General features: G+C 42.0%; 1 protein-coding gene across 3 annotated transcripts in view; it reads right to left on the bottom strand.

The window, feature by feature from the left end:
- Positions 1-25,931, bottom strand: part of RTTN (rotatin) — an 891,871-nt gene that overhangs the window by 689,967 nt on the left and 175,973 nt on the right. For all 3 annotated transcript variants that reach the window (XM_078687523.1, XM_078687524.1, XM_078687525.1), the window contains one exon: positions 9,442-9,556. In XM_078687523.1, coding sequence (XP_078543649.1) covers positions 9,442-9,556 — 115 coding nt within the window. The remainder of the gene's footprint in view (positions 1-9,441; positions 9,557-25,931) is intronic.

Genomic DNA, 25,931 nt, shown 5'->3' with positions numbered 1-25,931 from the left:
TGGCTACACTTGTGCCTCTGGGGAGGGTGTATGGCGTTATCCGTACATATCTTTATTTAGACCAGGCCCCTACTTGGATAGGCCACACCCCTTCAAGAGGTTTGCTCCTTTTAGAGCTCCCCCCGGTTTTTTTTCCCACTTAAAGCCCTTGCCTACTGGGAGTACTACCGGCTCCTAAGAAAGGAAACATGATGAGACATAGGTTTGCACTCCTGGGGTTGGTCCTTGCCAAGCGGCGCATCGCTATCCTTTGGGGGCATCCCGGATCAACAACTGTTCAGGAATCGATGGTTGACATGCACGAATGGGGTGTGACGGAGGAGAGAAGATTACATGTGGGCGCACGGATGAACATGCTGAACAGGACCTGTAGCCCTGGGGGATATGTTGGACAGTTTGACAGCAGTGGAGCTGCCAATGAACGTGTCCCCCGCGGCCCCCCAGGGTCGGGGGCCCCTGATTGGTGGGTGGGGATGTAGTAGATAAGAGTGTACACTGAGCTGGGGAGTTTGTGTGTGTTTATATGACAACATCCGGATTGGTGATGTCGCCTTGATAGGGCACACACCAGCTACACTGCCCCCTCCTCTCTTCCTTTCCCTCTTCCTCCCCACCCTCTCTTCCACCCGCTTGTCGTCTTTGTTTTCCTCCTCTCCCCCTTGGTGGTATGGGTGGGGCTATACTGTTTGAGCAGCGATCATCCATGACAGTGTTTCTCTGTTTTACATGGGTTGTAATTGCCTATTTTGTACATTTGGCTTTTTACAATGCATGTTGTTTAGGATGTTGGGCAGCCTCTGCTGCTACTCCGCTGTTTTTGGGGTGGGGGCAGATACTATCCTGGCCTACTTTAATTACTTGATGACCTGGGTGGGAATGGGATGCTTTTTTCACATCAAATGTGGCTGAATGAGGGCTGTACTGCCCTTTATGGATGCCTTCACCAGGAGTACAGGTACTGCTTTATCCTATCACGTGTTGTATTGTTTGAAATAAAAACATGCTTAAAAAAAAGGATGCCTTATATCCCTCTTTCTTCATGCCCTATATTTGGAATCCCTTGCCATGAGCAATAGGAGTGAATGAAAATGGTGGAGTTGTGTTAGACTTGGCCCTTTTTGCAGGGTCATCCCTGAACTTTTTGCCTTCCTCCTGTATTTTTTCTGACCTGTTGTTGGCTGTATTATGACTCTGGGCACTTTACCACAGCTGATCAGTGCTAACGTGCATATGCTCTCCCTATTGTAAATTGATGTATGGATTAGTGACTCCATGACTGGCTGGTTTGGTTTACTTGTCAGACCATAGTACAGTGCACTGCATGTGGCCAGGGCTTGTAAATCAAATGCTGCTGGTGGGCTTGCAGCACTGGTTGTGCCACCCACAGAAGCAGCCTGTAAATTGTGTCTCAGGTCTGCCATTGCAGAGCCTGTGTGCAATCTGGTACTGCCATGCGGACTGGGCAAGTGTACCCACTTGCCAGTCCCTAAACCTTTCCTTTTCTGCATATTAGTCACCCCCATGGTAGGCCCAAGTGCAGGGTGCATTACAGGTTAAAAGTAGGACATGCCCTGATTTGTGTGGGATGTCCTGAAAGTCAATTACAGCCATTTTCGTTTTTTTACTATTGGAAGGCTACCTGTTCCCCATAGGCCAGAATGGGCAGTTCGATTATAACATCTTATAATAATCCTAACTGACTCAGGGAACTGGGTAGAAATTCGAGTTTAGTATGCCTGAACTCAGAATGATAAAATACATCTTTTAGTGAAGTTGGTTTTAACATTCTGTGTTTGAAAATACCACTTTTAGAAAGTAGGTATTTTCTTGCCTAGCTATCCAAGCCTGCCTCTGCTAGGTTGTGTATTCCTTGTCTTGAGTTTGAGTGACAGGGGCTGAGGGATGCCAGGAGACAGGATGAGTCAGCACATGGCTGAATAGAGATATCTGCATGTAGATGGTGGGAGGAGTTGCAGCTGGGACCTGAATAGGGCTGTGCATGCCTTCAACAATGCTGGCTCCACCTCCCGTGGTGCGTCTGATGTCCCTGGCCCACACTCTCAAAGGAAAGAAGGAGTCTTGTCAACAAAGTGCCCCAGGGCTGCACAGAACTGGTTTGGACTAGGCACAGACACTCTCTACTTCCAGAGACAAATGATTTGCTAGTATGAATATGGAGACCCAGACCCCAGAATATTAGATCACTTTTGGGAAACAAGAAGAACCTTTACTGAGGAGAGCAACCAGAGAAACTGAGGAGGAGACTATCTCTAAGTTGAGTGCTGTTTGGGGGATTGGCCTGCAGTAGTTGCCTGACTGCCAAAGAAAGGATAAAGGACGTTGTGCTACTTTCAAATCAACTTGTAAAGGATCTCCAAGGGCTTGAGATAGAGCTTGCCTCCTACTGAAGTCTCAGGGACAACAGACTTCACCAACCAGCTCCCTTGCCTTCCCTTGCTGGGAATTGAAGTCCCTGCTGTTGAGCTGGACCTTCTGAGAGACTGCGTGTTGCTGGGAGCTGGAAGCGTGACTCAAGACGAAGAAGCGTGTCGCCGACGCAGCCGTTGTAGTCGCATCACCAGAGAAGAGTGTCACCGTAGCAGCAGACGCCGTCGCATCACCAGAGAAGCGTGCCATCTCATCAGCCGAAGCGCCTCGCATCACCAGAGCACTGTGTCACCATCCCAGCAGACGCCGTCGCATCGCCAGAGAAGCGTGTCGCAGGGCCAGTCGCGGCACAGAAGAATCGTTGAGTCGCCGCACAGCCGTCGGTCGTGCACGCATCGACATGGCCTCAAGAAGAAGAAGGCATTTTGTTTCATTGCACCGGATCTTCATCGCATCACGGCGTTGCGGGCCACATTGCCACAGAAGCTCAGTAAGAAACCGACGCATCACATCCACATGCAGAGAAGAACCGACGCATCACCATCCCCTACGCAGCAATAGGGAACCGACGCATCACCGCTCTTGCGTGTAAGGAACCGACGCACCACCTTCCCTGTAACACTTTCGTTGTATAGCGTTACGCATCCAAAGGTACATTGAACTTAAAGTGTCGCATTTTACATCTAAAGAGAACAAAGCTATTTCTAACATTATTGTGGACTTTTGTCATTTGTGGTCTTGTGTTAAGTCTATATAAAAAATACTTATTTTTTTACTACAACTTGTGTGGTGTCCATCTGTAGTGTTGTCACTGGGTTACAGTATGAGTTCACAAATGCTTTACACACTGCCTCTGACATAAGCCTATCTGCTCGTGCCAAGCTACCAAGGGAGTGAGCAGGGGTTATTTTAGGAGTGTACCCTCTTACCCTAACTAGACGCAAGGGTCCCTATTTGGTCAAAGGTACCTACCTCTGCCAACTAGAGACCCCCAAATCTAACATTGATGGTCAAAGGTGAGAATTCTGGACTTGCATTTGTGACTCATATACAGTGATTGGTGAACACTACTAGTGAGTGCAGACCAAACGCGACCACCCACATTTGGTAGGTTATTTTTTCCTGGGATTTTCTACTTTTGCCAAGAACTGTCAAGTTTAACCACCATGGATAAAGCAGCATCCATGGCATCTGTTAGTTTTGATTGGGAAGAAGTGAAACTAAAATGCTACAGTGTGAAACAGCTGAAGCACTTCTGCTGGTGATTTAAAGTTGCTATGACCCGTCTCTCCAAGAAGGAGGAGTTCCAAAAGGCGCTGAGTGCCTGGGTCGAAGCAAGGAATACTCCTGAGAATGAGGAAGGGGCTGAAAATGCAGAGGAGCAGCTGGAAGGGCCATTGGGTCCTGGGGGAGGAGAGGACCTTCCCCAGCAGGTAGCAGTGTTTCTGCCAAGGGCCTGTCCCCAAAAGAGCTGGAGGACAGGGAGAAGAGTAGGATGCATGAGATGGAGCTAACCAAGCTAAAGTTGAGTGGACAGTTAGAATTGGACTTTCAAACTAGGTAATTGGCCCCAGAGGAAAAGAGGATGCAGTTTGAGCATGAGTTGAGAATGAGGGAGATTGAATTGGAGCTCGAGAGGCTTGAGGCCATGAGTGTCTCAGCCCAGAAAAAAGAAATATGTGTAGCTCAGGAAGTGAGCTTTGCTGAGTTGGAGGTGGAATCCAGCTCAGATGGAGGCAGAAAAATTGGTCTAGTGCTGAGGTAGGAGTACATACACCCAGAGATGTGGCGCCTGACTTGAAGGAGGGAGTTAACATACACCAGGAGGTTCAAGGACATGAGGTAGCTCCAGTAGTGCGCAGTGTCCCTGCAGAGAATGGGGAAACTGACGCAGGGGTTCATGGTCCTAGTGGTGAGAGGGACACTCTACTGACTCTAGATGAGAGGTGCAGGAAGAGGGGTTCCCCCAAGGTTGAAGTCCTGGTATGTGAGTGTGGAGACCGCCCAGAAGAGTGTGGGTTGAGTGACAGACAGTCAGATACTGCCTTGCTAATTATTAAGAGAGTGGTGAGGAGTACGTGTGTGACGCTATTGGTGGCCAGGGTTAACTAAGCAAACTAAAGACTATGTCTTGAAATGCGACATCTGTCAGCAGATGAAAGGCTCCACCGTTGCACGCCCAGCACAGACGCATTACTGAACTCAGACAAACCTCTCGCATGTGCGTACTTGGACCACTGCGGCCCCTTACAAACGGACGGGGCTTACAGATATATCATGGTAGCAGGGGATTCCCGCTCGAGATTCCTATGGGTATGGCCTCAGCGTTCTGCTGACGCTCAAACTGTTATAAAAGATTTGCAAGTCTTTATCTGTACATACGCAGTTAGCACGTTACACTCTGACCGCTGCCCTGCATTTAGCTCTCGGGCTTACAAAGAGGCCATGGAAGGAATGGGCGTAGCATTGCGGTTCTCATCTCCGTACCATCCCGAGGAAAATTTGGTTGTGGAGAGAGAAAAAACGTGACGTAAAGCAATTAACAGCTAGGGTATTGGCAAGGGCGGTAGTTGGGTCACGCACCGTTATGCGATACAGCGGGCATTAAACAACCAGCCAAGAAGCTCTCTAGGGGGTGTCACACCAAATGAGGTCCTCTTTGGGACACAAATGTGGGTACCTGATCTTGATTGCGAAGGCGCAGTGGCGAATAAAAAAACATTTGATATCCATGATTGTTTCGCTGTTTTACAGGATCTAAATGAATTCAGGACAAAACAAAGCAATGTCCATCTAAAGCAGACCGTCACTGAGGAAGTCAAGGTAGTCACGTCAAGACCTGTCTGGATTCCAAAAGTCGGGGATCTGATCAGTGAAAAAATTGAGGACAAAAAGGAATTTTGACCTTTTTTACAGAAAACCTGTACCAGTCCTTGCAGTACACAGTAAAAAAACTGTGCTGCTCCTGCCGCTTGCCCGAAAAAAGGAGAAAAGATTTGTCTCAATCGAGTTAGTCAAACCACACTATGTGGCAGATACTAAACAGTAGGCCTACTGGACTCCGCTGTAGCAGACGCACTCCTCTAGCCTCAATCCAAGAAGTTCAAACAGAAAGACTCATCACGTTTGAAGAGCCACCTGTATGGAATGAAGGACTAAGAAACAATGCTATGGAACTTGTTGACAGTGAACGTGACATTCAGATTCAAAATGAAAATCAGAATAATTCACAAGTTGCAATTAGACCGAATACGGACGTCTACATCAACATACCTCGTCAAAAGGAAAATAACATTTCAACCAATCCCAATGCAATTTCAACAATTGATCTAACAGCTTCCGGATATTTCATTAAGTTTGATACGTTTTCTCTGGATCCAAGTAAGCCGGAAACGAGGCCAGCCAAAACACCATTCAAGCAAGAATTAAAGAACTTTGTTCTCTTTCTTGTTATGTTATGTTAGCCTCCATTTATAACGTGCACAGCTACTCGGAAATGTCCCGGCGTGGATGCCACATGGTGAAAAAGGAGAGGAAGGATGGCCTAATGAATGATTACTTAAATAGCAGAATGTTTAGCTGTTTTTTAAACAGCGTAAAGCTCTCAATATTCCGAAGTCCAAAAGGCAAGGCATTCCGAGCCATGGCCGCTTTAACCAACAGGGAGCTGCCGCCTAATCCAATTAGGCGGTACCTAAGAACAACAGCAAGGCATTGGCCTGTAGATCGCAGCTGTCGAGGCAGTACGTAGAATGAAAAACATCTCCTAAGATAATGAGGCCCTGTCTTATAGAGGGCGCCATGAACAAGTGTGAGAGCCTTAAAGAAAACCCACTGCTCAACCCGGAGTTTAGTGGCAAGTGTATGTGTGAGTCGAAGTGCAGGTAAGCCATCGTTTTTATAAAAATGTATGAAATAGCAACACTTTCCCAAAGACTAAAACAAGTTTAAAACTAGCAGCAACGATTTAATTTTAAAATCAGACAATAAGCACTTCAAAAGACATACCTGGTATCACATTGGATTGAACTCTGGGTAATTACTGGGATATTGTGTTTTCTTTTCTGGCTAGGCTTAGTATTGACTTTTAGTATGCTGATCAATGGTCACTTTCTTCAACAAGGTTCCACAGCTCAAAAGGCCAACATCCTACTGAAGCAACATCCATCACCACATTGTGAACAAAGAGACTTGTCATCAGTGAACATTACAGCTGTTCCTATACACTATGGTATAGTATGGGACAAGGTTGACTTCAACATTTTCGGCCCGACCGAACTTTTAAAAATTAATCATGTATTTAAAATCTCATTAAGTGATTTCATTACCTCCAGTACATTTTCTGATGATTGGGACACTGAAACAGTAAATAACATGTTGTCTGATTTAGAGAAAACTGCTGCATTTTCAAATAATGAAATGTTAGAGGGTTCAGACTATGACAAATTGTACTGTTACCAACATTTTGGTCATCATTTCCTGCACAAATCCATTTCACCTAGGAGTGTATTTGAGTACCATTAGTGGGAACATTGCCCAACACCACCAAAAAGTAGTTCACAAATGTTTGCACAGAAATTTGCATACTTTTCAGTGTTTAACACCACAGACCCAGCCTCATTTTATTATAAGGTTGTACCAAAAGCAGCACTGAAAATTATGTTGACAATCACTAAACAGATAACTCTGCTTCCTTTTTGGCCCGATTGTCTGAACAGTGTTTCAACCTATGGTAAGACAAAATTGACTCAAAATCGATTTTGGGTTGAAGGAACTGGCAAATACAGGGTACAGAGGCACTATTTAGAGCATGTCTCATTCCACAGCAGATGATCTTTTTAAATTATACTGTTATACTGTGCAACAGACATCCTGTCTTGGAACAGCCAAGGTAAAGGACCTGAACACTCCAAAGTGTCCTACACCATCAAAGGGGTGGCAGAATTCTTCTTCAAAAGGAAGGGGCAACAATTGCTGACGTACTAAAGTACTATAGAACAGACCCAAATTGGAAGGAATGGGTGGTTTGGCCCGTAGACACGAACACAAGTCCTGAACGGATCCTACACATCATCAAGGGACTCAGTATGCATAGGCCAGATCCACCTTATGTACAGAGAAAACATCCAGGGGTAGTGACATCCTATAGTGTTGGGAAGTTGTGCCTAGAATGGCTAAAAACCTCAACACTTGCAGTAGTCAAACAACACTTATCTTTACTCTCACAAGACATGGATCTTAGGGACTTTTTACTAGGACCTAGGAAACAACGTCAAAAATGTTTCATATATGCAGGCGTTTATGCTACCTATAATGAATTCTGGAAGATTTCCCAACAAGATGTCCCAGAGAGAATACGGGAAATAGACCGTATAAACTTGGAAAAAGCTTTAGCTGTGGTGGATAATGAGTTAACAACTTTGACCTCCAGAGTATATTCATTGGGCAACATTGTATCTTCTGCTATTGACATATTGGAACAGGATTTAGCCATATTACCAACACGGCCAATCACAGTTACTTTCTATTATGTTATTGAGCTGGACGCTACAAACTTTGCATGTTGGCTTTGTGTTCGGCATTTTATAAACAGTACGTCTCTGTTTTCAGAATAGAATCTAACTGATAAACAGATAGAAATGGCCATCAACAGGTGAGAGTGGCTTGTATTAGAAGTAAAAGGCACAAATGGTGTTGGTGGTCAACAAATAAAAGTGAAAGACAGGGACCATGCTTTTACATGTTTAGGAACGTAGGCTCCTAACTAGTGTGCCTATTAAATACCTACTCTGCCATATGCATTTCTCTGCACTATATATGTGTTATAGTAAGGCAAGACTCGACAGGGAGTGCAGGAAACCAACTGTAGTCACTTTTATGTCTATTGAGAACACTTATTATCAGCCGGTTAGTTATCTCGCAAAACCTATAGGTCACTGGGAGAGGGGACTCCTTATCCGCCTAAGGGCTGGCACAGTGACATTTATACTTTGTTTTCCTCTTGGTTTTCAGGCCAATTTAGAGTCCCTGCCATGCCTGAGTGATGGCCAGAGGGGGCAAACTACATTACATTTTTTATTTGTTTGCAAGTTTTTGAATAAAGTATGCCCATGGTTATTTTTACCGTATTTTGAAAATAATTTGCCCGTTCACCTTGAAGCTGCATTTAGGAATATCCTCAATTTGGAAGATGATGAGCTGGTTTTTCGAGTCAGCACTTTCTTGAAAACCGCTGTGCTTGCCCGCAACACGATGTGCACTTTATGAATAATGTTCGATTGAATCTTTTTTTATATTGTCATTATGATTATCATGAACTTGTGTATTACATCTGTCACTTTTATGCTGCATATAGGAATGGAATTGTTGTGTGTGCCTGCAATATGATGTGCACTTTACGAATAATGTTTTATCAAATCTGTTTTATATTGTTATCATGAATTTGTGTATTTTATGTGCTGTTGTGTGAATTGCTCATTTATGGATATGTTTTTATCCGAATAAAGTAACTGAATTGATATGCATTTCTCCATTTTGCAGGGTCATGATGCAGAAGGTAGCTGGAAATTAGAAGTTTTAATTCTTTATCATAGGAAGCCAAACGAAAGTATATGTAGAAAACAAGTTCCTCCACCCTTTATCCCCACTCTCAAGGAGGTGTACCCATTTTATTAAACTACATGCAAACTACTACATATACAAACGTAAATGTTATAATTGGACTTGCTTACAGTGAGAGATAACTGATAAGGTGAACTATCTTATCTCTGAAGAGTGTAGCAGCTCAATTCAAAGTTGGTTGACATTTTTAATATGACAAGGGGTAAAATGTTTTACACTAAGCAAGACTGCCAAGTGAGTGGTTAGTAGTCGAGACCAGCTAAAAACCATATCTTCCCTGGCAAGGGAGACAATGCATTTAGAGGGAAGCTAACAAAAGTACAAAGAATTAAAAATAATTGATTAAGAATACAACATCTATGTAGGAAACAGGACAAACGAAGGAAAGGTATGAATATTCTGTAACACAATACATAACCATCAGTGTCTAACCTGGACAATTTTTGGCCTCTGGAGGAAGATTTCAGCAGGAAAATCTTGCATGATAACATCCTGTAAAAGCTCACACGTGTTCCAGATTAGTCTATGGTTATTACTTCTTATGGAGCTAAAATAAAAAAAAAACAGACATGAGATAAAAGAGTCCTCCACAGTAAATTAATATTCTGCTCTGGCAAGAAAGCAGCTGAATGCAGAGGGAAATGTGCCCTACAGGGAAAATTAAGTTACTTACCTATCTCAACAAGTCTGCAGTATAGTAATAGTCTGTATATTCCTATACTAGTTTCACGTTTAATATCAGTTCTGAAGAATCACAAAACGCATAAAGATACCATTTCAGTGCCTTGGCTTCCTTGAGAAAAAGTGCTGAGCACTTCAGCACAATGTTCAGCTAATTTACATAGCAGATGGACTCCACCTTCATATCCCTAACAAACACATAGACAGCTACCTTCAGATGCCTAAAAAGTTGGCTTTCATTCTGGATATTCAAACAACTTAGCATGTTTGCAAGCCTTGAAGAAGGCACTACTGAACAGAAGTAGGGCAGGGGTAACCTTTCCTCTAGTTCGGCTTTAGGAACAGCTGGCACAGGTTCTTCCAACAGAAGATATCTGTATGCAACCCATGAAACAACTATGGGTTCTATACAATGAGGCAACTTTATCTGCAGAAGGAGGCGGCTACGTTTGTGCAGATGACACGTGATGAATTTTGGAAGGCACAGTGCACCACATTCTGCACAATATCAAAGGAATGCAAAAGGAAAGATGTGAAACAAGACCTGCTCATGTGTGATGGTATCAATGAAACAATTTCCTTTCACTCGGTTATGGACACTGAAAAGTGGGTCATTGGCCAGCCATGTTTGCTTTGTCATGGTTTTTGCAAACCTTTACTGTTTGGGAAGCTGCAAGGCCCTCACAATGTAAAATATAACACAGGCTGAAGGCAACAATGCTTTTGTTCTCAATACACCTCACATTATCATAGTACTCCCTGGCAGAGAAGTGACTACTTTCTGTGTTGATGTTCTCCTTGTAGAAGGGCAGCATGCTGTAGCTCAAAGTGAAGTTAGTCTATGTTATATACATAACTGTAGTAAACACAAGAGGTCTTGGCTAACACAGACCTAAAAAAGCCAATTGGTCTGGCAAGGACTGCTAGCTCCTGGACAGAGGTTAAGGCAGGGGAAGTGCAGCGGAAGAGAAGGGCAGCAGAAGGGGAGGGAACAGGAAGGGAAAGGGAAAGAAAGGCAAGTCAAGGCAGCCTGGTTAACTACAGAACACTTTCAAATGGACACAGTCTGTTCATCTTTGAAATAGCAGTAGTCAGATAAAAGGCTCTCCAAAAGCAATTAACAACCCAGTTGGCAGGAGAAAGTAACTGAAAAGGCTGGAATGTGCCTTGATTAAATCAAAAGTGTCCTGCTATCACATCAGGCTCTACACACAAAACCAACACTAAAGTAATTATAAAGTAAAAACAAAAACACTGGCATTAAAGAGACTACCTTGAGTGCGGAAGCGCTCACTGTGAGAGAGCAAAACGAAGTCACTCAAAGTGAAATTAACCAGTAGCTTCAGTAGGATGACCCAATGCTCCATGATGTATGCTGGAGTGGGTGGAAGCAAAATGTAAAATACACAACAACAGACTAACAGATGTAGAGAGCTGGCTGAACCCCTTTAAGTAAGTATATTATAAATATAATTTTAGTAAAATTAAAAGATCTTGGCTAGTGTCAGACTTAAAAATACCTGCAAGATCAGACTGTTCAATGTCATGACCGGTCGCCTCCTAGAGCATGCGTATATAATTATTATTTTTTTTTAAATCTATGAATACAGAAGAGACCGAGACAGTGAGAGACCTAGCATCCTGTGTGGCATATGATCAGAAGACAAACGGCAAGTAGGCTTATTCCATATGTGAATACTGGACTGACTCCTATTTAAGGGGACTTACCACTTCTTAAGCTTACAGTTAGTGTTCCTGGACAGAAGACATTTTAAAAAGCAGCACAGTAAGTGACAGCCAGAATGGAACACCTGATATTGGAAGATATATATATATATATATATATATATATATATGTATATATATATATATATTATATTATATATCCTACTGGCGATCGCCAGTAGGTAGTTCTAGTTAGGACCTATTTTCCATAGGATATCCGCAACATTCCATTTGCAATAACTTTGGCGCCGGTCGACGAATCTTCGTGAGATTTTCAAATCTTATGGCCCGCTCTGGTCTGCTCTTATCCGGAAAGTTTTGGGGTGATTCGACAAGCGGGGGCCGAGAAACAAGGGGTGTCCCAAAACGTTTTTTACCCATGCAATTTTCCATAGGAAACTTTAGCCGCGACTACAGCCCGAACTGCTGAACGGAATTACCCCAAATTTGGCAAAGAGGTAGCCCTTGGTTCAGAAAGGTGCTTTTTGTTAAACGGTGTAAATCGGTTCAGTAGTTGCTGTGAAAATCAAAAGTAAAAACACATATATATCTTTGGCCACGCAGGATCCGCGCACCCTCCCAATGACCAGCTGTATGCTAATTGGCTGTCAACACTCCCAACCAGGAAGAGTTGGCAGCCATCTTGTGACTCGGTAGAACCGAGGCACAAGAAAACAGTAAAACAAATGCGTAAAACTCAAAACGCAAAAAGGGGGCAGTGTAGAAAACCCCCCTAGGCCTGCTTAGGGGGTCCCACAAGGACCCCCTGGGCCCTCCCACATTTTTAATTTTTTTTTTTTTTTTTTTTTTTAATCGGCAAAACCCCGCAGGGTGCACGGATCCTGTTGATAAAAAAAAAAGCGCGGGTTCCAGCGCTTCGTTAATATACAGCCCGTGCTTCGTTAATATTCCGCCCCCGGTTGGGCCAAATCCCAGGGGCAATGTAAGAATTGGGTGGGAGGCCCAAAGGGCCCCCCCAGCCCCGGGGACCGCCACCCCCGGGGCTATATTTCACGCTCCACTTTTCTCATGAAGCCCAACGCTCCATTCCTCTCCCTTCCACTGCTCAGGTATCCTTCCCTCCGGGACGGCTCAGAAGAGGTGAGGTTTGTACTGTGTGACATCTGCCTGGCAGTCAGGGCGCTTTGAGATCGGGGCGCACATCTACTGCTGGGGTTGGTACAGGAGAGAATCGGGGTGCAGGGAAGGGTCTACAAGCTGTGCAGGGTTTGCGGGGCACCACTCCTGTGGGGATAACACACTTGGAGACAGGGGAGAATGCAGACTTGCGCAGCCTCTACAGCGCTTCGGGGTTCACAGCTCCTCGGTGTTCGGATGCCGGGTAGGTCACGCAACCTATATAGGGGTTGGGGTTCAAGGCTCCTGTAGGGACAGTACATTTAGAGATCTGGTGCCTGGAGGTTCAGCAGCCTGCAATGGGGTTCAGGCGAACAGCTCCTGTAGGGAAGGAACACGCGGGTTCCAGGGTGCGCAGCTCTAGCAGATGATAAGGGTGCCTGGTGGCGCACGCAGCCTCTACAGGGCTTTGTAGTGCACAACGCGTATTGGGATAGCACACAAGGAGATCGGTGTCCCTGCAGCGCACACAGCCTCTGTAGGGTTTCGTACCACACACACCATCTACAGGGCTGCAAGACGCTGAGATCGGACTCCCTGCAGCTCACACCGCCTCTACAGGGCTTCGAAGAGCACACACACCATCTATAGTGCTGGCACACTAGGAGATCAGGGTACGCGCGCCCTGTGGGATCACTCGGTGTTCGGGTGCCGGGTAGCTCACGCAGCCTATATAGGGGTTGGGGTGCAAGGCTCCTGTATGGAAGGTACATTTAGAGATCTAGTGCCTGGAGGTTCAGCAGCCTGCACTGGGGTTCGGACGAACAGCTCTTGTAGAGAAGGAACACACGGGGACCGGGGTGCGCAGCTCTAGAGGATGATAAGGGTGCCTGGTGGCGCACGCAGCTTCTACAGGGCTTCGTAGCGGACAACCCCTATTGGGATAGCACACAAGGAGATCGGGGTCACTGCAGCGCACACAGCCTCTGTAGGGCTTCATACCACACACACCATCTATAGGGCTGGCAGACTCTGAGATCGGACTCCATGCAGCTCACACTGCCTCTACAAGGCTTCGAAGCGCACACACACCATCTATAGGGCTGGCACACTAGGAGACCGGGGTACGCGCGCAGCCTGCACAGGAGTTGGTGGCGCACATGCAAGGATCGGGGTACGCATGTCCTACCTTGGTAAGAAGCGGGGTGTCCAAGTCCAGGGAGACGCCCCCACTCGGTCCAGTAGCAGCTGCCCGGTCTGACTGCGAACTCCGCTGCGGCTCCTGCGCGGACCCCCAGCACCTGTCCCTGCCTGGCAGCCTGTCCGGAGGGGGTGTGTGTGGACAGGGCGGATGAGAGGGGAACAATAGGAGGGCCGATCCAATAGCCCCCATTCCTCAGAGATTACATTCGCACCCTGCACCCTAACACCATTAGCAGGGTGTAGAGGGCCTTGGTGGCAGGGCATCGACTCCAGCGATGACCTGTGTTCAGTCCCATGTTCCTGGAACCAGTTGAGGGTTGAGTTTTTATTTGTTTTTTTGATCAAATGTGAATATTTTTACATTGTTGGTGGGAATGGTACTTAAATACGTTTACTTTCTCATGCTGGCGTTCAAGAACTAAGAGTGCCTATTGAAAGCTATTTTGAATGCAAGTAAAGAGTATACTTCACCCAATACTTCACCCAATGCAATAGCATTTCCAAGAGTTTGAGCTATTGGCATTGTAAATGATAATGCCATTTATTTATATGTTGGTTTTCAAAACAGATAAAAAAGGCATTGTCATTAACAATGCCCATAGCTTAAACTTTGGAAAAAGCGAGACCTATTGCATTGCAAATGCTTGTTAGCTTTGGTGAACTCTTGTTGAGATTCGCCGAAAGCCAAAGTTGCAGCCATATGGGCAAATCTGTCTGCTTTGGACAGAGGCAGCCAAGTCAGTGAGACTAAATTAGAACTTGAAAGAAAAATGTCCATTGATTAGGCCATTTTGTGTTCTGTTGCTCCCCCCTCTCATTTGAGATGTCATCAGTGATGTCACTTACCATGTCATGAGTGATGTAATATGTGACATCATCAGCAGTGCTTTGCAGGCCCGCGAGTTATAGTTAGCTGAACTAACTATAACGGGGGAATGTCAATGGTTTGTACGAGTGAAATGTCCAATTAACTATAACGCCCCTGAAACCTATGTTTTTTCCAGTGAAAAAAAATAATAAAAAATATATATATATATATATATATATATATATACACATATACATACACATATATATATTTGGATGTGTCGGCCCTTTTTTGCTTCTATTAGACATCATGATGGGCTGAAAGCTGTTGAACATTTCCTTGACAGACGAACAATGCACTTAGCTGCTCACAATAAGATGTTACTGTCTATGATAAAAATGTGCTTGGAACAGAACTTTTTTCTTTTCAATAACTAGATTTTCCAACAGACTAGTGGAGTTGCGATGGGGGCCTGTTTCTCCCTCAGTTACGCATGTTTACAGATGGGACTGTGGGAGGAACAGGTCCTATCGCAGCAACTCAGAGGCACTATGGAGCAGAACATCATGCTGTACCTCCGTTATATATACGATTTGTTTTTTGTCTGGTGAGGTACGGAGGCAGCAGCCAAGGAATTTGTCAGGGAACTCAATGATAATAGCTTGAATCTAGAATTCACATCCAACATTCATGCTACCTCCATCTGTTTTCTAGACATGCAAGTTTATGTGGACAATAACACCTTAGCCACTAAACTTTACAGAAAACCTACGGCAGGCAACATGATTCTGCATGCAGCAAGTCATCATCCGCACCATCTTATCCGCAGCATCCCCTACGGGGAGATGCTGCGCATTAGACGGATATGCAGTTCGGAGGCTGAATGTGCGGCTGCGCAGGAAACCAGCAGACAGATTTTTGGCAAGGGGCTACTCTAATTACACTATTGAGTCTGCCATTACTCTGACTCAACAAATGCCCCATCTAAATCTCAGGACAAACCCAATGCCATACAGGATGGGGGTATACAATCCCGCATGATTTTGTCCTACAGTAGGCAACACTCTGACATTAGGAGAATTTTTTATCGAAATTGAAATCTCATTAAAGGTGATCCAATCATAGGTCAGAGGGTTCCAGACAAACCGTTGCTTACTTTCAGGAGATGTCCATCTATGGCCAAAGCATTAGTCAAGAACACTTTAGAACCTCAGATTTCTAGCACATGGATGGCCCTCAGCAAAGGTTTTAAAAAGTTTACTCAGTGTTAGGCCTGTCGGTATGGATGCAACAAAATCAGTTACATGAGCCCTTTTAAATAATATCCGCTGGAAATCACCAAAAGACTCACATGTAAAACAGATTTCGCGGTTTATATGCAAGTCCGTGTGGGTTGAGGTATGTGGAAAGCACTAGGCTGCCCGCCCACAAACAGATACTCCAGCACATAAGGGCAATAATAGGCAAAGATCAAGCCTATCCGGTGGCTAGACACTTTGAATCAACTCACGAAGCGAATCTAGTCCATCTCCAGTACTATGTAATTGATACAGTCTGACCTTTAAAACGAGGTGGTGACAGAGAAGCGAGGCTTCGTCTTATCGAAACACGGTACATACTAGAACTGGACAGTAAAAATCCGAATGGGCTGAATGCGAGTGAGGACCTGTACATTTGTCTTTGAGGGGCCTGCTTTCTGAGGTTTTATCTAATATCAATCTTGATTTGATTTTATTGAGGGGCTTCAGTAAATAACTGTGTAGAAACATGATTTATTGTATCAATTTATGTTAATTGCAGAAGGTTAGGATAGTTTTAGGCTTTAGTCCAACTCAGGTTGTTTTAATGGTGGGGGTTACCTTGATGGTTTATTTTAATTGTCACACATTTGCACAGGCACTTTGTTGATTCATTTTGCACATTTTTGACTCCCAGGGACCAGTAAGACAGAGAAATGGCTTTTCGACAGAGCTGTGAGACTGTCAGAGTTGGTCTCAGCCCACTAGGGCAATATCATCAAACAGGACTGATGTATTTTTGGAAAATTCAATTTAAGTAGCTATTTATAAACAGTATACCATGTATTAGGCAGCGATTCTATACTGTTTAGGGCTCTACTATTTGAACAAACTTTGCATATGCGGATTTTATATATTTTCCGTTTTTTTAAGAAACTACGTGATTTTTATGAAATTTAAATGTAATCATGAATTTTAAATAACTTATTTATATTTATTTAATATTTATGTATCAGCCCGATTGATCTCTCAAAAACATGGAGGTCATCTCTAGCTACAAGAAAGTATTTCTTTTATGTTGTTGCCTGTTCAGCTCTGTCTTAATTTCACTAGCACTTTAAATACTGGTCCTTGCCAAACGCAACATTCCATGTTATCAAGCTTCAGTGGAAGCGAAACGCGTTAATGGCGGCTGGCTGGCTGAAAATAAAGCACTTTAATTAAGCACCGATTCCTGGGTCTGCTCTTCATCATTTCCAAAGGCAGGAGCCTCTTTCTTGGTGACGACTTACTTTCATATATATTCACTGAAAAAAACATAGGTTTGACACCAGTTATAGTTAGCTGGAAATTTTACTCGCATAAAACCAATGATTGGTTAACTGGTTTATTAAGTGTATCTTAGTGAATACATATATTAGAGAGTAATGTTTAAATATTTAAATATATGTATTAGTGTTTCACTTTGTGTATAAGTGGTTGCATGGGTTGGTGAGTAGCTACATGTGTGTGTATATAGGTTATTAGATGTTTTTGTTAGTATCAGTATGAGTGTTTGTATGGTTTGGTGGGGGTATTACTTAACACATGGATGCATGAATGACTGACTCTCTCTTTGTATGTGTTTTGAAGACAGCATATATGCAGGACTGTATGGGTGGAAGATTGTGTATATGTGTGTGTTAGTGAGTGAATGACTGTCTCACTAGTGTCTTTATCAGTAACTACATATGTTTTAATCTAATATATGTGAATATTGATGTATATAAGTGAGTATATGTGAGAGAAAGAGATTATAAGAGTTCCTGTTTAGATAAGTATGTGTTTCTATAAGTGATTGTTTAAGAGAGTAAGTATGTGTAAGTTTCCATAGAAGTAAGGTGGTTGTGTGTGTATAGCTGTATATGCAAATAAATGGATGTTCAATAGTTTATTTGCATGTGTGAATATGTGTGAGAGTATCTTTTGGATGACTGTCGGTGTGTAACAGGATGTATAGGTGTATCACTACATATCATGAGTGAGTATATGTACGAGTGACTATATAGAACTGTTGATCAATGAGTGGATGTGTATATAGATGGTGGAATTATTGAATTGGTTGTTGTAACTGGTATGGGTATCTCCATTTTTTTGAAAATTTTTGTTTCTATTTTTGAATATGTGTTTCAAGGGTTACATTACAGTGAAAAGAGGTCTGTCACTCTGTCACAAGGATGGTGTCATCAGTGATGTCATGACTGATGTCACTGACCATGTCATGAGTGATGTAATATGTGACGTCATCAGCAGTGCATTGCACGAGCAAGTTATAGTGAGTCCAACTAACTATAACGAGGGAATTTCATTGGTTTTATGCGAGTAAAATTTCCAGCTAACTATAACTGGTGTCAAACCTATGGTTTTTTCAGTGAATTTCATAGGTTTTGTAAATGCTATTTCCTAACTATAACGTGTGTAAAACCTATGTTTTTTTCAGTGAATTTCATAGGTTTTTTAAATGCTACTTCCTAACTATAACGTGTTTAAAACCTATGTTTTTTTCAGTGAATATATATATACATATATAAAATTTCTATGGCAAAATGAAACCCCTCATTTTGTTCCTTTTCAAATTAAATGTATTAAGTGTTACCACTTTATTCCAATCAAGATGACTTCAGGTGTGCCATACTTTTGTCATAAGTAAGACTGTTAGCGTTCTAGTTGTTCTTTAGAACACTGTGGGACATTCTGTCATTGGGCTATAGTTGGGCTACATCTGGCTGATATTTGGGCTACATTTGGGCTCTTTTGTCTCTGGTGGCCATCTTGGGAGACTGCATATCAGATTTTTTTTTATGAAATATAAGAGGATTTGAGAAGTCACTCAAAATGTGCCCTAATTTTTCTTTCTTCAGCACTAATCATAATTTCTATGGCAAAATGAACCCCCTCATTTTGTTCCTTTGCAAATTAAATGTTTTAAGTGTTAACACTTTATTCCAATCAAGATGACTTCAGGTGTGCCATACTTTTGTCATAAGTAAGACTGTTAGCGCTCTAGTTGTTCTTTAGAACACTCTGGGACATTCTGTCATTGGGCTATAGTTGGGCTACATCTGGCTGATATTTGGGCTACATTTGTTTTTTTTTTGTCTCTGGTGGCCATCTTTGGGCTACATTGGGCTATATTTGGGCTCTAACATATATATAGCCCAATGTAGCCCAATATATATTTTCTCAAAGTTAATTTTCTCAGCAACTACTGAACAGATTTACACCATTCAAAGAAAAGCGTAATCTGTGAGCCGGACTCTACCTTTCTACCAAATTTCTTATAAATCCATTCAGCCATTCGAGCTGTAGCCGTGTCTAAACGTTCTATGGAAAATAACATGGGGAAAACACATTTTGGGACCCCCCTTTTATCTCAGCCCCCACTTGACGAATCCCCCCCAAACTTTCAGGGAAGGAGCGGAGCGGAGCAGGCCATCTTCTTTGAGAAATTCGCAAAGATTCTTCCGCCGGCGCCAAAGTTATTCTCAATAGAATGTTGCTGATTTCCTATGGAAACTAGGTCCTAACTACTGTCATTGGGCTATAGTTGGGCTACATCTGGCTGATATTTGGGCTACATTTGGGCTCTTTTGTCTCTGGTGGCCATCTTGGGAGACTGCATATCAGAATTTTTTTTATGAAATATAAGAGGATTTGAGAAGTTACTCAAAATGTGCCCTAATTTTTCTTTCTTCAGCACTAATCATAATTTCTATGGCAAAATGAACCCCCTCATTTTGTTCCTTTGCAAATTAAATGTTTTAAGTGTTAACACTTTATTCCAATCAAGATGACTTCAGGTGTGCCATACTTTTGTCATAAGTAAGACTGTTAGCGCTCTAGTTGTTCTTTAGAACACTCTGGGACATTCTGCCATTGGGCTATAGTTGGGCTACATCTGGCTGATATTTGGGCTACATTTGTTTTTTTTTGTCTCTGGTGGCCATCTTTGGGCTACATTGGGCTACATTGGGCTACATTTGGGCTCTAACATATATATAGCCCAATGTAGCCCAATATATATTTTTTCAAAGTTAATTTTCTCAGCAACTACTGAACAGATTTACACCATTCAAAGAAAAGCGTAATCTGCGAGCCGGACTCTACCTTTCTACCAAATTTCTTATAAATCCATTCAGCCGTTCGAGCTGTAGCCGTGTCTAAACGTCCTATGGAAAATAACATGGGGAAAACACATTTTGGGACCCCCCTTTTATCTCAGCCCCCACTTGACGAATCCCCCCCAAACTTTCAAGGAAGGAGCGGAGCGGAGCAGGCCATCTTCTTTGAGAAATTCGCAAAGATTCGTCCACCGGCGCCAAAGTTATTCTCAATAGAATGTTGCGGATTTCCTATGGAAACTAGGTCCTAACTATAACTACCTACTGGCGACCGCCAGTCGGTAATATGTGTATATATATATATATATATATATATATCCATCCATGCAGTTGTATTTTCTAAATTCACAATACTCCATGGAAAGTTGCCTGTGAAAGCCAATCAGTATAATAAGAGACATTTCAAATAAACGAAGGGCACATCATGTTGAAACTTGGTCTTCCACTTTAACATCTAATACGTATAATTCAATACAACGAAAAGAATGTCTGAAAATAAATACCTGAGGTACAATATTTCACATTTTTTTCAAGATATGCTTCATGAAGAAAATATCTCCCCTTGGTTTTAAAGTGAAAGAGGTCAGAAATAGATATATCTTTTGAGTATGTAGACCAACAAGGTATATTTCACCTCTGTCAATCTGTGCATTATGCGGCTTTGACATTTCACTGCCCCCTTTTAATGAAATAAAATATTCTGCTCTGCTCCTCTCCGTCTGTGCCCGCAGCTGGCGAGTCCCTTGCTGGAGACGCGAAGCGGTAAACACAAAGGCCAGCACAATAGTCACAGGTGGGCTCTCCAAAGCAGAATTGGCTCGTACATTGTTTAGCCCTCAAGTGGTGCCTAAAAGTACAAGTAAAAAGCCTTCTTATTGACATATGGTTTTATATATCGCCAGAAATAGAAGCTCCAATCCAATTAGCATTGAATAAGAAGCACTACATCAGCCACAGCAGAAAGGTGAGTAGGTTCAAAGGAGGAGATGGGGTGGGTCAGAGATGGGTGTGTTTCTGAGCTTTGTAAACATGTGAATGGAGGGGGTATATTTATAGTTATTCATGGCATGTGGTTGTGGCCACCCCTGGCTTATGAAGCCCACATCTCTGGCATGTGGTATTTAGGATACGCATAATAAACAGAGGGCCTATCTGCCATCGGACTATTGTATTGTATTGTAATTGCATTTATATAGTGCTTACTACCCTTGATGGGATGTTGAATCGCTTTTTCGGCGAGTAGCACGCTACTCCAGATCCCATAAAGGGTTAGTGGTGAATTACTATAGTGAAATATGAAAGTAATTTGAGTGGTGGATATGTTAGTTAGTTATTTGGATTGAGAAAATTAGTGGAGGGATAGAAGAGGGGAAAAAAGGTTTGCATTTATATAGCGCTTGCTAGCCCTGATGGTGTGATGAAGCGCTATATTGGCGTGTATTACGCTTCTTTGGAGGATTAGAGATGAACTAGTATAGTGAGAGATGAAAGTAATCTGAGTGGTGGATATGATGGATCAAGGGTTCAAGAAAACAAAACTTGCTTGGATAAGACGAGACTAATATGCACCAGACATCGACATATGGGAGCAAAGCTTTACGCATGCTTAATATGGAATCAAATGCAACGCAACACTTAAAAACGGAAAACCGCTTTGCGCATGTGCAAATTAGAATTACGTAGAAAATCATGTGATTAACTGCTTGAGAGGGAAAACTCTCATACATGCACAGGAATAGCTAATATGTGGTCTCGAGGAGTCACATGCCTGGCATATGCTTTTTTGAACTAAAAGGAAAGCTGCTATTATTAATGCTCTTGCTCAAGAGAATAATAATAGAGCGGGCTAGAGTAGAAGTGGGTGGTGAACAGTGAGAACTATATATTTGAGAAATTAACATCTGTGTATGATTCCTTTATTGATAGTGCACATTTGGGCCTGCTATCATGCATGAACGAGAGAAAATGGTGCTGGATGAAATGGGAGCCGCGCATGCTCAGTGGAGTCGCAATGTGACCCGATGACCGCAGTAGCTGAATGACTGCCAAAAAGCAAGGACAGAAGACATTGCAAAACAGAGATGAGAATCCTTTGTCAATGGGGCTTGTATAAAATTTTAAAATATTGCAACAACACATGTATGAGAATTGTAAAATAATGAATGAGCTAAGGGGGAGGGTTTGCATGACAATAAGAATATTAATAAAAATGAATATGTCAGCATGGTGTGACGAAAACTCCCCTGGCCCCGTCCAATCATATTCAGTAATTCATCAATATTTGCAACGTTTTAGGGGGGGACATGTAGAAATTAAGACTAAAACTAGAAGTGACTTAGGTTAGCAGGAGAGACATCAGTGCTGAGAGAGAGGCGAGAGCTGTTTGAGGAAAATAATAGAGAGCAGACTGGGATGATTCATGATTCAAATGACAGCCTGATTCGTTCTGAAGTTTCCGGAAGAACATCGAGGAGGGAGAGAGTGTAAGAGAGGGATGCGCCCCGTTGCGTCAGGTTTATAGAGAAGTCCAGTAAGTATCTGTCCTTTCCTGATTCTAATTTAGGGGACCCCCACCAGTCCTTTGGTTAGAAGGGTGGTGGTCAGTATTTCTTTAGGTAATTATCATCTTGTCTCAAATCTGCATATTTCTTTGCAAATGTATTTTATCTACATACCTGTTGTCTCTACATCTATCCACTCTTTTGCATTTTTGATTTGTTTACTCTCCTATGATAATAATGGTGGTGTTTGCACTGTGAATCTGTAAATGAGCATTCAAGTTTATGATTAAAATCTTAGATAAATATTATGAATCTTACCAAGCGTCTGTGGTTATTTCACTGAGATCTGAGGGTTAGTTCAATAGTTGTTAATATCACCATCAACTAACTCAACTAATGGTCCGTCGGCCAGAGGAGAGAGTGTTGATTTGTGAAGATTAGTTAGGTATTGAGTTTTATTTTCAAATTAGTATGTTCACAGAGAACTAACTAATCACAACTTAAATAAAATATATAACTTGACCCCCAGCGGAGTGGCCAGGAAGTTTGAATGAAACATTTGGCTAACAAATATGGGCCCATTGAAATATTTTGTTTAGTGAATTCCCCAACCTTGGTTTTCCGCTGGATCAGATGTGTTAGTCAGTTATTAGGATAAAGAAGGATAGAGCGGGATAGAAGAGGGGAAAAAGGTTTGCATTTATATAGTGCTGCACCCCTGATGGAGTGTTGAAGCGCTTTCTTGGTGAGTAGTATGGAACCCATAAAGGATTAGTAGTGAATTAGAATAGTGAGATATGACAGTAATTTGAGTGGTGGATTTGTTAATCAGTTATTTGGATAGAGAAGGATAGTGGAGGGATAGAAGAGGGAAAAAGGGTTGCATATATATACATATATACCGCTTGCTACCCCTAATAGGGTGTTAAAGTGCTTTTTCGGTTAGGAGCACGCTACTCTGGAACCCATAAAGTATTAGTGGTGAATTAGTATAGTGAAATATGAAAGTAATTTGAGTGGTGGATATGTTAGTCAGTTATTTGGATTGAAAAGGATAGTGGAGGGATAGAAGAGGGAAGGATTTAGATTTTTTTTGTTTGTTTGTTTTTGAGCTCATAGCAGTAAGAGGAGGCTTGGGATGTCTAAAAGGGAGGTGGAGGGAGAAGAGTCAGAAGGAATAGTTTAGAAAGGCTTGGTTTAGGGGATTGGAATAGTGAAAAAGAGGCATAAGATGATGCAAGGAGGGGTAGTGTAGGGAAGAGTCTAGAAAGGGTTATTTTGGGGATCATAGTAGTGGTAGGGCTTTGGGATGAATGAGAGAGTAGAGGTGGAGGAAATATTGATAGAGGTAGAGGGTGAGAAATAGGGTAGTGCACTGGAAAGAGTAGTAGAAAGAGGTTTGAGATAATGTCAGAGTTGAGATAGAGGATATATTGAGAGCGGTATAGGGTGAAACGTAGGGTAGTGCATTTGATATGCTGAATTAGAAGAAAAGTAATACATATATAGGTCCATAAGTTCATAGAAGGTATATAGATGCATAAAGGAAGGTAGTATATGTAGATTAAAGATGCATTAAATAAACTCCGGCTTTCAAGCGTTGTTGTACTTTACAAAATGTGTTTTATATATATAATATATATATATATATATATATATATATATATATATATATATATATATATATATAAACAAATCCTGTCCACAAGTTGCTGCAGCAATCAGGAACGGACCACCACTCAGAACTGATGATTTTAAAGTGCGTTTATTCCTCTCCACACAACATGACACGTTTCAACCGGGTCACCCCGGTCTTGATCACATGACATGCATCAAATCCCGCGTGACTTTTATACTCAATACACCATGATATCCCTCCATTCTGGTCATCATAGATGTAAAAGACAGACTTAAGAAGAAATATTTGTGTATCAGAACAAGCCATAATACAATTACATATATGTCACACAAGGTTTGCGTTCTTGTAAACACAAAAATATATAACAATTTCTTTCTTTTTGGAAAAAATCATCATTTTAAATAAAACGCAAGTGTAACAAGTATTAATGCCTACTTCTTTATAGTCTTTATATCCTCCTATTAAAAAATATATTTATGTTGTTATATTAGTGCATGAATGTGCAAAATACGCAATATAGAGCAAGTGCCCAAAATCATCATGCAACATAGTCTGTCCAATGATGTTGATGTCAACCAATAATGATTAATGTGTAGTGTAAATGAGTAAATGACACCATCTTAGTGAAAAAATCTAATCAATGTAACTATTGAATTCATAGTACATTTTTGATAAGATTAAAATCTAAAAACAATGAAATTGATCTGACGGATGCAGTATTAGTAATAAATATATTTTATATTCATAATAAAGCAATGTAATAAGTATTGCCTATACATAAAGGCATACCTGAGTGGAATGTTCAATGCAAAAAGGACAAAAGGTGGAAGTAATCATTTGATTCCCAAATAAGTGCAAAATATCACCATCACCAGACTCCAATACCACACTAACACCAGATAAAACCAATTAAACCAGAACACTAGTAAAATCGGTAAAACTCCAGATAAAAGTGAGGCTAAAATCCAATAAATAGTCAAATCCTACACATAATTTAGAATACAAAATTATATCAGAAATATCAAAATTATCAAACACGATTATCTCATAGGAAATTATATAGATCTTCTCCTGTATTAAGGCCATTAGGCATTTTTGTGTCTAACTGAACAATATATTATCTCTCAAGTTGACGTAGTCTTTTTTCTCTGTTCCCACTCCCTATTGATTTGGGGACTGCATCAATTATGAAGTAACAGAGATCATTGAGATTGTTTTGGTGCACTAAGTTGAAATGCCGAGCGACCGGATATGAGGGCTCCGAATTAACGATCGCCCTCAAATGTTGCAAAATACGGTTGAACACCAGAAGTTTAGTGCTGTCTACATATTTTAGTTGGCATGTACAAGTAAGCACATAGACTGCATGGTCAGTCTTACATGAATACAAGCCTTGTATTGTATGACGAGTGGAGGAGAAGGCATCAACATACTCATATTTGTTCACTCCAAACTTGCACGCCCTGCACGAGCTGCATTTGTAAAACCCCTTTCTATTGGTCAGCCAGTTACTAGCCTCGCTTACTTATGGACTAGTTCTAACCAGAGCATCCCTCATGGAGGGAGTTCTTCTAAATATAATGGCTGGATGGGTGTCAAGTTCGGGGGCTAGAGTGATGTCTGTTTTTTAAAATTGGCCAGTGCTTGTTCACAATCTTTCTCACCTGCCTCTCCTGATCACTATATGTAGAAATGAGTCTGATTACTGATTTTCTGTTGTTATTCCCTGTATCTTCTACCAAGGCATCCAATTCTGTACTGGCCTCACTTATAGTTTCCAACTGAGGGGTCTGGTCCCGTATTTTACCTAAGGCAGTCTGCAAGTCTACTGTACTATAACCTCTGGTCTTGAATCTTTCTACCGATTCAGATAAACATACTTCCAAATCT

This window comes from Lissotriton helveticus, chromosome 4_1 (genome assembly GCF_964261635.1).
Source record: "Lissotriton helveticus chromosome 4_1, aLisHel1.1, whole genome shotgun sequence".
NCBI lineage: Eukaryota > Metazoa > Chordata > Amphibia > Caudata > Salamandridae > Lissotriton > Lissotriton helveticus.
The sequence above is the reverse complement of the archived record's forward strand: the minus strand, read 5'-3'. Positions and strand labels throughout refer to the sequence as shown.